Here is a 15329-nt window from a genome sequence, read left to right on the forward strand (position 1 = left end):
GGCAGATTCTGAGAACTGCATGTGAGGCATTCAGAATTATTAGAGCTGAGTAATAAAAAGTAGGTCTGTACTTAAAGATAGAAAGAAGCACCTTATGGGACTTACATGCACCCATGTCTTAGACAGCATGGCAGAAACAGTATAATGGACATGGCGATCTCTTGCCCTACACCTGCTACAGCTCTGACCATGAGATCCAGTTGGCTCTGAGCATGGCTGTGCTCAGATACAGACATTCCACCATTGCCCTGTACTTCTTTCTGTCTGATGTAGTAGGATCTTGCATTCATGCTTCCCAGGCACAAAGGATAACATACAGGAGTGTGAGGGGATGAAGGCTGTGGATGGGTGTGTCTGTGTATAGCACTTGAGGCAACACTGATTCCTCCTGGGCTTTCCCTGCAGCTGCAGGGAGTGAGGCGGAGAAAGAGTGGTCATTGTGGCTTGGCTGCCTTGCAGCTACTCCGTGACTTCAGGACAGCAATAAGTGGTTTGTTTTTTTTTAAAGTCATACCTAACCCTCCCCTTCTAAATTATGGTCTCTCACCCGCCATGTTTTAAATACTCAATCTTGCCTCCATCTTTTTATTTTGTGTTCGCCACTGTGGCTGATGAATTTTTAGCTGGTTTATTGACCTGGACTTATGCACCTATTTTGTTGTGACTGACAGTAGATACTTTTGGAGTTGCATCTCTACATAATTTGAAACCTGTGGGAGTAGTCTCATTTCTTTTCCACTGAACAATCAAAAAATAATCTCTGCCTTTGCACTACTCTTTATTGCCATCATTTGGGAGATAACTGTGCTGTGCTGTAGGTACTGTTAGCACAGCACAAGGATCCTAAGTAATTGCATCTCTTCAGTCAAGCATTTTTTAGTACTGATGGATTTGTCTCCCTAGTAATCTAAGTCTCATTTTTTTCACAAGATGGTGTTGATATTCTGCCCTTATTGTGAGCTCTTTGTCAATGAAACCTACCCTAAAAACACCTCATCATTAGAAAACCTTTAGCACCACCTGTGTGAGACCCTCAAAGGCCAGGCAAGCATTTACAGAGTAAACCTTAACCCCATGAAGTCAGGGAGGTGTAGGAGAGGGAATGCCTCATTGAAACCCCTTCCCAAAACCACAGCTCTGCAATGAGTTTGAGCATCTGTTTGGTGGTTTGCACAGACTAATGGGGGACTAATGCCCACTTGTCAGTCCGTGGTGGCTTCCACCCACGCCAGGGCCTGGCCCCCTTCAGCCTATGGGATGTGATGAGCACAGGATTCTCAGAAGTTGGGGCCCTGTATGCCAGGTTTTGGCCAGTGTGGAGACCTCAGGGACTGCCCACTGTAGAATAAGTGATGTTGCATCCTGACACTAAATACCAAATTTTATCTAGGAAGTGCTGGCAAATCCCAGTCGACAGCAGCACTAGAGGGTGCTGCTGTGATGTCGGTAACTTTTTTCCAGTCTACGCTAAGGGATACTTTAGAGCAATTTTTGTTTATTCATCTTGTTCCTGTTGATGTTTTGATCAAAGTCAGTGAAAACACCTCAAACTGTTTTTTACCTGTAGGCATTATTTGTTTGATCATACATAAAGGACTGTCTCTCAGCATCAAAAAGTATATATCTATGTGAAAGCAATTGCTGTGGAGTGCAAGGACATAGCCGGACATTTCCCTAAGGGCCAGTTGTATTGTTTAGGCTTGCACAGGGTGTCAGAAATGACATTAGCCAAATGAAGGTTGTTCTCTGCCTTTGGAAACCTGTCTCACACGGGCTGTGCGCCACAAAAAATGTATTGACATAGCCATTAATTTTTAAAACTATGGCCCAAACGCTGAACATTTATGGAGTCATTCCCGTTCTTTTAGATCCTTCATTGTGGTTCAGTTATTCCCCCCTCTCTACAGGAAGTAAAGAACAACTGTTGGTATTTTATTGAGCTGTAATACAGGTGAGATTTCTGTGGGTGATGTGGTTTATCTCAGCAGTTCCTGTTCCCTCAGATTACTGTTCAGAATATTTCCTTCTGTTAATGAAAATATACTGCTTGCTCTTAGAAATATAAAACATATTTGGAAGAACCAGGAGTTAAGATGAACTGGAAGGTATTTGCATTACCCTTAAGAAATTCCAGGACATTAGGACAAAATACAATTTAAACTTCTACAGAAGCAGCAATTGCTTGTGAATTGCACATTATTTCTTCTGCAAATTGAAATCTCCTCGTGCTAGTATATCAGTGATGCACTTTTGAACAGCAAATTTAAATTCAAACACAATTTATCCTCTTTATTCCTTTCTCTGTATTACTTCTGAGTCAGCAAGGCACTGAAATAACTGTGTTAGGTGACCTGCTTGATGGTTATAGGGATGTTGGGTAGAGTTTGGCCCTAGCTAGCTGTAATGCTGAACTCTGTTCAAGGGAGCTACAGTTCAATGACTAAGGCTCTGTTACACAGCTCATGTAAAAATTATACCAGAACTGTCAATATTTTCCACAGTTGGCTAGTGAGCAATATGATCACCACTGAGTGTGTGACATCTATGTAGAATAGGAAGTAATAACACTTTTTTTAATATTGTTAAAAGTACCATTACTTAACACTTTATGAAGTCAATATTAATTTAATACTTGAACCGAATACTTTTATATATTACTACAGGCTTTTCCTCTCACAGGGGTATGATAGCGGTAACAGTGACTTCAGGGTGTGTGGGCTTGCTGTTTCCAAGAGTCATGAATTTTGAAGACTGAGGAACTGTATACATCTGCCCTTCCTTTCTGGGCAAAAAAGTCTGAAGCAAATTTCTTTGGTCTTCTGGTGGGCTGGGCTTTTCTTGGGATGTCAGGAGCTGGCATCTCATGTGGCAAGGTATTTGTGGTGCCATAGGGAGCTCCTGAAAAGAAGGGTGACATGGGGCTGGCTGTCTTGATTTGAAACAAGGCAAGGAGAATCCTCATTCTCCTGCAAAGCAAGGGCCTGCTAAAAGAGTCTCCTGCAGCGCCTTGGTCAAGGTACCTGCTGTGACTTTGTTTTGAAGGGATAGGTCTCTCCAGCTCCTTCCCCCCAACCCTATTTACAAAGCCTCAGTCTTTGGGCAAACTCAAGGGCTGTCAGAAAGAAGGTAAAAATAGTCATGAAAGGAGGAAAAAAATGAATTGCAAAGACTGAGTTACTTGGCCATGGTGAAAGAGAAAATCAGACAAGATGTGGATATCAATAATCTATGCCTTCTATGTATGTGGCTTGTACTTTACCCACATTACCATTCTTTTTTCTCTATATCCTGTAACGTGTGGTAAATGGGACACCAGCCAAGAAGAGGCAGGGAAGAGGATTGCAGCGGTTGTCCTTATCAATTGTTAGGCAATAATTTCACAATTGTAGCTCATTTTCTTCATTGTGAAGCTAAGAGACGGGCTGTACTGCACCACTGCTGTCTGCAAACACCAGCATATTCACATCCTGCCCCCGCTTTTGCTAAAAGATAAGCACAGTATGATGCAAAATGAGACTTCTTTCCTAAACAAGAAGAGATTTATAGCAGCCAAGCACTCAAGGTATGCCTAGCAAATACCAAAACCTAAACCCTTTGCAATGGTCTTCAAGATCCACTCATTTCTGTGATAATTTGGCCCCCAAGTTCAGCTCACAAACCTTTTCTAACTGGAACAAACAGGTTTATTCCACTATGCCAAGAGTCCGTGTTTTCTCACAGCAGCCCTGATCCCTGCCTTGCAGCTTATCTCAGGAAGGAAAAAAATTTAAACCTTTGTTTAGTGTTGACTAATATTGTTAAAGTTACAGTGGGATGTCGATTAACCTGTTCTGACATGTTTGCTTGTGGCAGCAGCTTGTTACTGACAGGCTAGGGCAGCCTCCATAACAGGCAGCCTTATCAGGGCTCAGGTCAAAGACCTATAGGACCTTGAGGTCTGAGCTTTATGCTTGTGCCCACCGTGTGTTCGGCTGAACATCCAGCTTGGTGAGGTATGAACAGTGTCAGGGTGTCTCTAATGGCCCAGCATTCCTAGGTTCGGGGCAGCTTGGAATAAAGCAGCCCCCAGCCTGAAATGAAATGTACCATATCTGTAGCACTGGCAGCTACTCTTTAGTGCGCTTTCTCATGTGGGTCGTCTTGATGGCTTGAGTTTGCCTGGGAGCCTTTCACTCTGTAGGGTATTTGCTGGACTACCTGTTTTTGTGACCCTGACATCCCTTCTCTATTGAGTTTGCTGGAAGCTGCCCCTATTGCAGGGAACTGGGACACAGCCCACAAGCAGTACAGTGCAATTTCCTTAGGAAACAAAATGAGAAATAGTTTTTAGCTTTCCCTGCTGGTCCAGAAGAAATAACAGTCATTACAGACATGTTCATGACGCTTTCCACTTGCATCTGCATTAGAAATGCAGAGAGTTGTTTTTTGTCTATATGGTCCCTCTCATTTATCAGCTCCTTCTGTTGTCCTGCAGAGGTGAGTGTTACCCTGCTTTCTGAGGGAGAGAGAGAAAGTGCACCATGCTGTGGGCTTTCCTGAAATAAAAAAAGGAAACTGATGCCCAGCTGCAATTACAGCTCTCACTTCCGGATCTCCTCTCCTGGGCTGTACTTCAAAGCCATCTTTAGACCCATTTGCACTTTTCCTTTTCTTTTTCTTCTTCCTTTCCTGGTCGACTTTGACGCCAGGACTGCAGATTTACAAATAGGCTGAAAAGTTTAGTTTCTGGCTTGGTATGGGGGCTAGATCCTCCAGCCACAATTCACCTTCTGACACGAGGAAGAGCCGTCACCCTTGTTTTACAGGGGAAAACTGCTGAGCTGGAGGGACAAATGTGTCTGGCCTGTCATTGCCCAAGAAGTTAGTGACTAATCCATGGGGAGAGTCCTGATTTCCTAAATTAGTCTGAAGTAAACCAAGCTGTGGGCTATCCTTCCTGTGATCTGACACAACTCAGAACAGATGTCTGGTTTACACTAAAGGTTGAAGCTGAAAACATTGTGAGTTTGCTTCTCCACAGCAACCATAGGAAAGTTTATCTTATGTTATGCTGCATATGGGGAAAGTGTTTCCTTTGATTGCTCTGTTTTAAATTAGGAAATGGTCAATTCAAAACCAGAAAAACTGTGAAAATTACTGCCACAAAATGTCATCAAAGCAGAAGATGTAGCACAGACACCTACGTGGATAATGAGATACAGCACTTTTGCTTGCTATTTAATGCAAGCAAACTTCAGAGGGCTAGTTTCGCCTACTTGGGAACATAGCTAATATGTCACTAAATGGGTGACCTGTAAAGAGAAACCAGAGAAAAAACAAAATGCAAAGCAATTTGATATTCCAGGCAGGCCCCTTGCCTGCTCTCTTAAAATTCAGTGGGCAATTAGTGACCAGAGATTTGTGCCCAAGAGAGTTAAAAGGAATTGTGGAAAACAGTCCTTGAAGCCGCCATGGTAAACAGCCCTTGTGAATAATTGGGCAGACTGGTATAATTCCCCCCTCTCTCCTCCCTGTCTTGCACCTTGCCTGAGGTTGTGCTGACTCCTGGCTGGGCAGGGAGGGCTGGCCAAAGGCGTCCCATGGAGACTCTGGGCAGCACCGTGAGGGCTGCAACAGTGAGCCAGGATCAGCTGCTGAGAGGCTGTCAGGTTCTGTGCTGTGGAAGCTCTTTGTGCCTCACAAAATGACCCAGGCATATGAAATCACAGAAAGTGAGATTTAAACATGGTGAATATCTGTAGCAGTAGTCTGTGTGCAGCAGAACCTTCCAGCTGGGAAGGGAGTACCTCAGCTGGCTATCCGCTGGTTTGGGTGGTGAGTTCATGTGAACCTCAAATTATTTCAAAGTGGGCAAAACTCACTCAACTACACTGCTGCAGTGGAATGACCATGTGCCCAGCACCTTGAGGACTGTAGGCTTGCGTTGGCCAGTGAGAGAAGGCTAAGATGGTGTTACCTGTGCCCATACCCTGTGGGGATAAGTCAACTTTGCTTTCTTTCGGGCTTGGGTGGACAAATGATAGGAAGAGTCTACATGTCAAAAGACAGAGATGCAGGTTTGATGAAGACATTTAATATCTTCAGTGCACAGCCAGCTGTTCTTTTGAGATAGTAGTGCTGAGTATTGATAGTCTCGCAGCATAGGTGGGGAAACTGAGGCACAGAGCTTTTGATTTACCTCTCAAAGTCACAGAATCAATGGCAAAGACAGACTAGGTTGCTCGTTTCCAAATCTACTCTCTTATCCTTTGCTTTTCTCTCTCTCCATAAAAAGGCATCTGTGCCCTTATGCTTCTTGCCTACTTTGTCACATTTGACTTCACTTCTTTGAAATAAATATGTAATCAACAATGTGTACACCTGGCTCACAGTTAGACATACACTACTCACAGTGTTTCAGGGCCTGTAACTATTCATGTCATAGCCTAGATAGGCACTTCTAGTTACTGATGATTTTGTAAAATGTAATCTCAAACTCCTGAAAGACCAATTTTAATTAAACTGCTGAGAAATATATAATGAAATCCAATTTGATTAATGAAAAGATGAGTATATAATTGAGCGTGTAATCTTGAGCAAATCATTTATGCACTTTGTGCTTCAGTGGCAGAAAGAGGTCTAAAAATCAGCTCCCTCCACTGATACCTTTTAATGATGCTGCCAATATGAGCATCTGATTAAAATATTTTATATTTTGACAGAATTAACTTTAATCTTCCTGCACAGTTGCCACAAAAAAAAAAGTTGTCTCTTGCCATATATATATTTATGAAGAATTGTTCAGCGAGAAATGTCACCTATTAGAGAGAGGAAAAAGTGTTCTTACTTTTCCAGAGTAGCCAGTGACCCTGGACTCCCCTGTTTTGGGGATTATTAAAGTGAGGCCTTTCCCAAGCAGGCCAAGCAGCTGCACTGAAAATGAAGCCATGTGTGTCTTTAAATAGATCACAGAGATCACAGTCAGTTTCGAAATTTTAGGGCACCAGCTATCTGCAGTGGCACTGCCTGATACGCAGTGTAAACAGAACAAAGAAGAGCGATCTTCTGTTACCTGCTTTTATTTATATTTATTGGAGCCCCTCTCTGTAACACATACGGTGTGTTTGGAGAGAAATGACACTTTCTAAATTGAGGGTGCTCCATTAGGTATGTGGTTGCTCTACATCCTGAGAAAAATAACCCATTTGCTTGAGAAGGGTCCCCTAGGCAGCCTTATGGTATAGCCTGATTTTTATGCACTCTGTCAGGGAACTGAGGGCTATTTTGTAAATTCGTCCTTATTTTAAATAGACTTTTGAGAGTGGGACTTCAAGCTGAGCATGTGGCAGATAGAAGTCTTGTAGGCATCTGATGGGAGCTCATGGTCTCTGCTGCAGGGGACTCTGCAGGGGTTACCCACCCAGCCTGCTGGAGTACATGGAGTACATGGAGTTCATCCTTAGGGAGACATGCTTAGAAGTTTGACCCCAATGGGATTTGCAGACAGAGCTTTGTGGTTTTGTATGTGGCCCACACATGTCTGGTGAGAGCTTTGCATTGATCAAAATGGATGTATCTCAGCTCAGAACAGTCAGCCCCCGCCATCTTCTCTGCGTTTCTTTCATCTAATAAAAGTATTTATCTACCCAAGCAATAAGTCAAATGTAAGTTGGCTTTATTACTGTAGTGACGTGGAACAGTTGGTTGCTGGGTGACCTTGCTTCTGATTTTATGGTCTAGGCCAGCTCTGGCAGCAGAGAGGTGTGGCCACGTATTGCACTCTGTTGTCAGGCTTCTCCTGAGATGATCAGAGGTTCAGTGTCCGTTCTTCTATAGTGCCCGGGAAGCCATAAACATTTGCCATTTGTTGTGTGAAAACCTGGATCTGCAAGGAAGGTTTAAGGGGGATAAATGCCTGACAAGAGGAGCTATCAAGGCTTAAAAGAAAGGCCAAGCTCTGTGAAATCCAGCCAGGAACTGGGATCTGCAACCTTGGATTAGACCAGTGACCATAAAACTGGTGTGTGGCTTACTGCAGTGCTTTCGCAAACTGGAATACTAGAGCCTGCGTGGTTTGGTTTGGTTTTGCCTGGAGGGTGATTTAATGTTTTTCATTGGAAACAAAAGTTTTTCAACAAATCAGGCATGGAAGAAAATGAACGAGCTGATATTTTGGAAACCAGCCCTGTCTCTAATGGTCCTTGGTGCAAGGTGAGGACTTTTTTTTTTCCCCTCCCAATTACAGAAAATATTATCTCCTTCTGCTGTTTACAAGTGAGTTCAGTAAATCATTGCCCTTGGACCAGACTGCACACAACCTCTGCATCAGCCTTTGTAAACAACTTCAGAAATTCCTTAGAGCAAGGTGTGCTGAACATTAGAAATAGAAATGAAATGGTAATGTGTGTGGTTAAGTGACTGTCATCCACCTCACTGGAACTTTCAAATATCTGAGTAACTACAGGTTTCTGTGCTGTGGAAACTACCAAAATAGTTTTCCTAGGTGCTTGGAAAATCCAGAAACTTCTTATAATTTTAGCAAAGCCACTGCTTTAAGATTTGCAGGTCAAACATGTTTAGTAAAACTGCAGCAACCATAGGGTAAGATAAGCATTAACTTGGGCAAACAAATTGACAATTTAACCGCACAGAACTTGATGTCCAGCAGCAAACTCCTCATATTGTCCCAGAGCTCGCTCGAGAGCATTTAACCTTCCTAATGGGTCAGCTGTGCTTCTTGTCAAATCTCAGTGACGTTCGGAGATTGTTTTCTGTTTGCTTGTGTTTGTAATTTGATCTCATGTAAAAACATTGTCCTCAGCTCACATATAACCACAGGGGTAACTCTGACATCCTGTCTGAAAAAAACCCCTTGTTGTTTCCTGTGCTTGAAGTTTGAAAGATTTCCAATTTGGACAGGTTAGCGTGTTTATATTAATCTCATCCTGTTACATGAGATTAAACGATTAGTGTTTTGGGAGCTGGGCATTCTACCTCCATTTTGGTTTCCCCCAAAACACTGTGGGATTTTTGTCTTTACACATTTTGGAGGGGACTGGTGGAGGTTTTGCTGTTGCCTGAGCTGAGGCCAGGATTTCAGTCCAGACATTCGTATTTTGGAGAAAGAGTCTCTGGGAGATCATGTCAGGAATGCGCCAGTTTAGATTTTAGCTCAAAATTGTCTTTTCTTGATAGGAGTCACTGGAAATTAAGACAGAGAACTTAGGAATCTGGCAATCTGTAAAATATCTGAGTGTTTGCTACTTGTTAAAAAAATTGTCTTAGTGAATATGTTAATGTGTGTAGCTAATGAAAATACGTTTGGTTTCAAGAGCTAGTCAAGTAAAAGAAACAAAATCACCTTGTCCTGTTGGAACATCTGCTCGGCATTGATCACTTGGTGCATCTCCTGTGGTACCGCCCAGACTGTTCTTGTTAGTGCTGAGGGTCCTTCACTTGACTATCGCCAAGAAAAATATGCATTGCTTTTGCATTTAGTTTGTTGTTTTTATTTTCTTGTTTGCAAAGTTGGATATCCAATTAAAAGGCAGAAGCAAGCAACACTCAAAAAGAAAAAAGAAAAAAGGGACTAAACAATGACAGCATTTTGTAAACACTGAGGCTAAAAATTATTCACCCCAAATATTTGACAAGTGCGCAACAGTAACAAAATATGTTCACAGAACTCTAGACCAGTTTGCAATCAAAACGTCTGTGTTTTCACAAAATATATTATTCATCTTGGATCCTGATTTCCTTGGAGGTGGAGAGTCAGAAGCTGATTTGTGGAAGCAGCGTGCAGCTGTATCCTTTGCCCAGTGAAATTTTTCTACATCTGCAAGTATGCTAATTTGAAAAATATTGGCACTTCTTTAGACACTGAGATTTGAGTTCATGGGAGCCTGGGCAGCATCCATGGCTGTGGCAGGAGAGAAGATATTGAATAATAATATGCACTCTTTCATGCCATAAAAGTTCACAGAATAGGTGAAGTTTTACATACTATTGTTTCATGGCTCATAGCATACAATTTTCCTTCTGTAAACTGGGATTTTTCTAGTTTTTCTTTTAAAAACTGGAAAAAACCTTTTTTCCCCCTGGGAAAAACCTAGAGGACTTTTTTCAACCATATTTAAATGATATTGCAGTCTTAAAAATTTTACTTCAATGTGATATCACATTTTTCTCAATCAGTATTGGGAAATAATTTTGAGAATAGTTCATTAACCAGCTGTTCAGCAACAGCCTTTGCATTTTTTGATGTGCAAATTTGTGTTTGCAAATAACTTTGCCTGCATCTTATTGTGGGGTACAAATGTTGCTCATTAGAGCCTTTTTGTTGGTGTCCCAAAAAGTGGCAACTGAGGATCCAGCTACAAATATTTATGTTTGTGTTCCCTATCTTAGTGTTTAGTTTAAGACGGTTCAGTCTTGTTTCAAGATGCAAGCGAAAGTGTGTTGATTGGCTTTTATTTATGTTTATTATAAAATGATAAAATATTGTCATTTTCTGCAATTACTTGGGGGAGCGTCTGTGCTGTGATTCAGCATGGAGACGTGCACACGGGCTGGCTCGCACCAGTGCCAGCAGGGCCTTGCTTTCATAGAATTTTAAATGCACATGCAGGTTTTTAAATAAAAAGAAGCTAGTTAGTTATTAACTTGCAGAAATATCTGATTTTAGAGAACAGAAGATTACAAAACAAACTGGATTTTCACCAGCTCCTGAAGGGCAAACAGTACACTGCATCTGGGGGGAGAGAGAATTTGGTCCTTGCATTTCCCCGCAGTGTGTTTGTGTTGAAGCTTTTTCACTCTCATAGTACTTGATGTAAATGTTAATTAGCACTCCGGGGGAAATGTGTTAACAAATGTACCTTTGACACAGGTCCACAGCCACGCTTTGCTCTGTAGCTGCAGGCTGGAAAGATTAGCTGGCAAAGTAGCTTGTGCTGCTTTTGAGGAAACTCTTCAAACATGAGTTCGGGAAAGCTTGCTGAACACTTTGACTTTGCTGCTCTGCTGCAGCTCAGGCTGCGCTTGCTGCTCTGCAGAAGAGGTGCCGGGTAAAATATGAGCACTTGTAAGAAATAAGAGCAAACTCCTAGGAAAGGGATACTTCTAGCCATTAACAGGCTGCAAGTAAGTCTGCCTTGGCTATGACTTTCATGTTATGAGGAAAAAACAATGTCTTTGCTTTGCACAAACTTAGTGGCAGAACTGATTCCTCCTCCTCCCCTAGTGCTGTTCTTGATTAGCCATCAATATGGGTGGTAAAGTCATTACAGTAAGCTGTTAGAGTAGAAAGGTAACAGTAATGCATTCATAAACACATTTACCTCATCCCTGCACTTCTTTCCCTTTCCATAACCAACAGGTCAGAGATTCAGAAATTGAAATAATTTGGAGGGTGGGATTTTTCAGTAGCCTTCAAACCTGCCTTAACTTGGGTTAACATATAGATACTGTGGTGGTGTCTGGCCAGATTAATTCTGAACCTGATGGCTTCTATACCATGACTTCTGTGAAAATATATGCAGCCATTTTTCAAAATTTGGCTTGTTCAGCTGTTCGTTGCTGTGCAGTACCAAATCCTGAATTCTCCCTGATGAGGAATAGCTCATATTTAAGACACAGTAAGAAGAGTCCAAGGTTACTAACAGCTCTCTGGAAATGAGGTTGGTAATTTCAGCCCACCCCTAGTGAACCTGCTCTGGGGTTTGCACTAGCAATAGCAAACATGGCTGGAGGAGTGCCTGTGTCTCTAGGAGCGAAGGGCAGCACTGCTGTTGGGAGTCCTCCCCTTTCGTGGGATGGGATGTCGTGTGAAGGATGCTAGGGTTACAGCATGGCTCTTAATCAGCTGGTCTGACCCTGCCACCCCTCTTGTGTTGCCCTCAGTGGGTATTTGCAAGAAGCCTACCTTATACTTTTTTTCCTTAATGTAAAATAATTACCTTCTGGCTTTTATGATCCTGTGGAAAGTTTCAAGCCTGTGAGCTGACTGTTGCTGGTGAGGGGCCAGCTGCCTCTGTTGTGGAGCTGACTTTGAGGTTTTCAGAGACTTTAGCAAGGAGGAGCAGGACAGCCAGAACATGGACTAACACGTGTCTTGAGCCTACTTGAGTAGGTGGCCCGTAGGGCACAGTGCAGGCTCCCCTGGGCAAGCCTGAGCTCTAAGTCAGCCTTGGAGAGGCACCACTGCTTTCTGCTCACTGCATCTCCAGGTTACAGGTGTGAACCAGGCTGTGCAGAGTGTCCTCAGGCTGCCTGTTTCAGCTGTGCCCATGGCTCAACTTTGCCCTGTTGTGCAAACAGTGGTCTGAGACAGCCCTGGGATGGTTTTCTGGCAGACGGAGTTTGTGTGAGCACTCTTATTTTGAAGTGCAGGTGAAAGAAACACAAATCTCAGCAGTGGGAGATCTCCTCACTGAGTTGCTGCTAGATAAATGTGGCCTTGACATGGTAAAATATATCTGAAACTACTGGACAGAACAGTACTTTGGCACAGTACTACATGAGGATGCTGCTGCTCAGGAGGAGAGTCTTACTGTGTTTCATACTGCTCCCCTCCTTGCCTCTGCAAGGAGTCCCATCCAAGCAAACAGCACCCCAGGCAGCGTTGCACAGAGCTGCCCAAACCTACCCAGTGGCGAGGTGCCGCATGGGGATGGGGGACCTGCGAAGGCACCCATGGCACGCAGGCGTCCGAACCTGCCCAGGAGTGTGCCACTGCTCCACTGACTCCATCAGCCCCTCCGTGTGCAGTGGCTGGATTTTGGCCTTGTCCTATCAGCCTATGAAGTGGTGACAGGTCACCACTGAGCTATGCCAGCTGGTGCTGTGGATGTGTTAAATTGCTTTATTAAGAGTGATGGGATGGGTTAGAGTCTGGCCCTGCTCCTGCCACTGGCTTTGCTGTGGGAGATGCTGGGCGCTGTGTTTGGCTGCCTACAAGCACCGGTACCTGCATGCTGCTTCTGACACAAGTTTCTCCTAAGGCACCAGGGCCCAGGATCCCTGCTTGGGTCCACTTCTGCTGAGAACCAAGTGATGTCAACTGGAGAAGGTGTGTGGCAGGGCTGTGCTGGGGAGCAGTGAAGCCCCAGCAGGGAGATGCCTCCTTCTCTTGCGGGCTGTGGAACAAAGGGACTCTGCCTCTCTTCAACCTGCCTCTGGCCCTGGGAGGAGATGGCACATGGCACCTTCAGAGTCAGGCTGGGAGGGAGGTCATAACCAAGCAGACTGCCTGCTTCTGTGTCCCATCATGGTGACAAAAGATAGAAATAATTTTTATTAAACAGATTCTTCTTTAAATAGCCCTGCTCCCCCCCAGTGCCTGCAATTAGTCTTCTCAGCTGTTATATTTCTGCTGTTTCAATCCACACGGTTACTGTCTATCTGTCTGGCTTTGGTTTTGGGTCTTTCTGTAAGTAATCTGACCCCTCAGCACCCAGCCTCGGGTTAAAACTCAGCTTACAACAAATGCAAAACTCTCTCAGGTTTTGACAACTTGTTTGCCATCTAACTTGGCAATAATCTGGTTCTCACATTTGAATAAACTGATCAGCCAGCAGGAACTGGATTTCTGCCTTGTTGAACAATGGGTGTCACTTTAGTTGCTTAAAAGGAAAACATACAAGAAATGCAGAATTCTTGTTGTCCCAAACAACTGAAAGAAACACCACAACGTTCACTAAATCAACAGATGGCAATTTTCAAAACAAAATCTCAACAGCAGCCAGAAGCTTATACGGCAGGACATAATACTAAGGCCAGACAGAGACCTTGAATCTTCCTTGCCTAAACTGTGGGGGTGAGCTGGGAGCTCTGGCTGGTGACATTTGCTTGTGGCTCAGAAAAGCTGCTTGTGCATGCACCTACCTGCTTTGCAGTCAGGAAATTTAATTATTGCTTTCATAGTAGCCCTCGCAGAGTACCCTCCGCATGAAATATGCATTCATACGTGATATGTCCCATAATTTTTTTCTCTTTCCGCTTATGGAGTTAAGGTTAATGTTCCATACACTGTAGATAAATAGTAGTTGCCATGGGTACCGTAGCCTTGAATTTCCCGTCTCCTGAGTGATTAAATTCCCCACCTTAATTTTACTTTATTGGTTTATTTCTGTAACTCCTTATTTCCTTGGTTTGCTCTCCTTGAGAGAGCAAAGCAGGACATTTCACAGGTTCCTTGTATTTTCTCAGGCTTTTGCATTTTGCACACCAGTTGCAGTGGAAATTGAGGGTATTTTTTCACAAGCTGTATCAAGCAGCGGGAAATACACTGGAGTGATGCCCAGTACCCCAGAGGCCACACAAGCCCTGGGGTCTGCAGCAGATACCCCGGCTTCTTAAAGCCTCTGCCACTGGAGCCCCGCAGCCTCACTGGGCAGCCTGCTCCAATGCTTTGGTGGATTTTGCATTAGAGTGTTTCTTCCTACCGTGCTGTTTCCCATGCTGCAGTGTAAGCACACCTCCTCTTGTCCTGTCTGCAAGAGATATGAAGAACAAATTCATCTGTTCTCCTCTGCAGGAGCCTGATGCTGATAACAGCCAGAGTGAGTGGTCAACCCACCTGCTGGGATTCACATGTTGAATCTCAGGATGAATCTGATGGGGTTTGAGAGGTTTTATCTCAGGTCCTACATTAACAAAAGGGCTACATTTGTCTGGTGGGATTTGGAGGCCTTTGCAACACTGCTAGCTGTTCCCCCAGTGCCTTACGAACCGTTTAGGTTTATTCCATAATCCTAGCCCTCAGAAAATGGCATAAAATAATATTGAAATGGGAACCACAAGCTATAAAAACATAGCCCTAGTTGGTAAGTAAAATGAATAAGTAGCTGTTAAATGCAAAATGAAAAGGCATAAAAGGACAGTGGGAGCTTTTGCTGTTTAATCTGAAGTGTTCTATAAATAAAGCTAGGTTGCTACAAATTGACTAAATTGGTCACCCCTAATTTAAGACATGTCATAGGCAGTGGAAAAAGTGTCCCATAGACCTGACTAATGTGGATAAAACTAGAGAGCAATTTGGAAAAGTAACGATATAATGCCAGCCTTGTAACTGCAGACCCTGCAAGCTGGACATCAGTACTGTCAGCTGAATAGTGCTTTCCTCTAACAACCATTTATGGTGATTGAGGTCGATTAACTGACACTGTTTACTTTGAAGTCATGATAATTAAAGCTAGACTGTCATCTGCATTGCAATTAACATGCTCTTCTGCACCTAATTCATTCTGACAGTATAGATTAATGATGGTAAATGAGCAACAAGGATTTATCATGAGGTGATTCTCCATTCTGCAGGCTGCCTCAGACAATTACAGGAAGCGATTGTTAAG

At 43.4% G+C, this 15329-nt stretch overlaps 1 protein-coding gene across 1 annotated transcript in view; it reads left to right on the forward strand.

Annotated features, from left to right (window-relative positions):
• Positions 1-7768: 7768 nt before the first annotated feature.
• Positions 7769-15329, forward strand: part of PDE8A (phosphodiesterase 8A) — a 160093-nt gene continuing 152532 nt past the window's right edge. The window contains exon 1 of the mRNA XM_075100479.1: positions 7769-8190. Within this exon, the coding sequence (XP_074956580.1) occupies positions 8125-8190 (66 nt within the window). The 5' untranslated portion in view covers positions 7769-8124. The remainder of the gene's footprint in view (positions 8191-15329) is intronic.

The sequence above is a fragment of the Phalacrocorax aristotelis genome, chromosome 7 (genome assembly GCF_949628215.1).
Source record: "Phalacrocorax aristotelis chromosome 7, bGulAri2.1, whole genome shotgun sequence".
Taxonomy (NCBI): domain Eukaryota; kingdom Metazoa; phylum Chordata; class Aves; order Suliformes; family Phalacrocoracidae; genus Phalacrocorax; species Phalacrocorax aristotelis.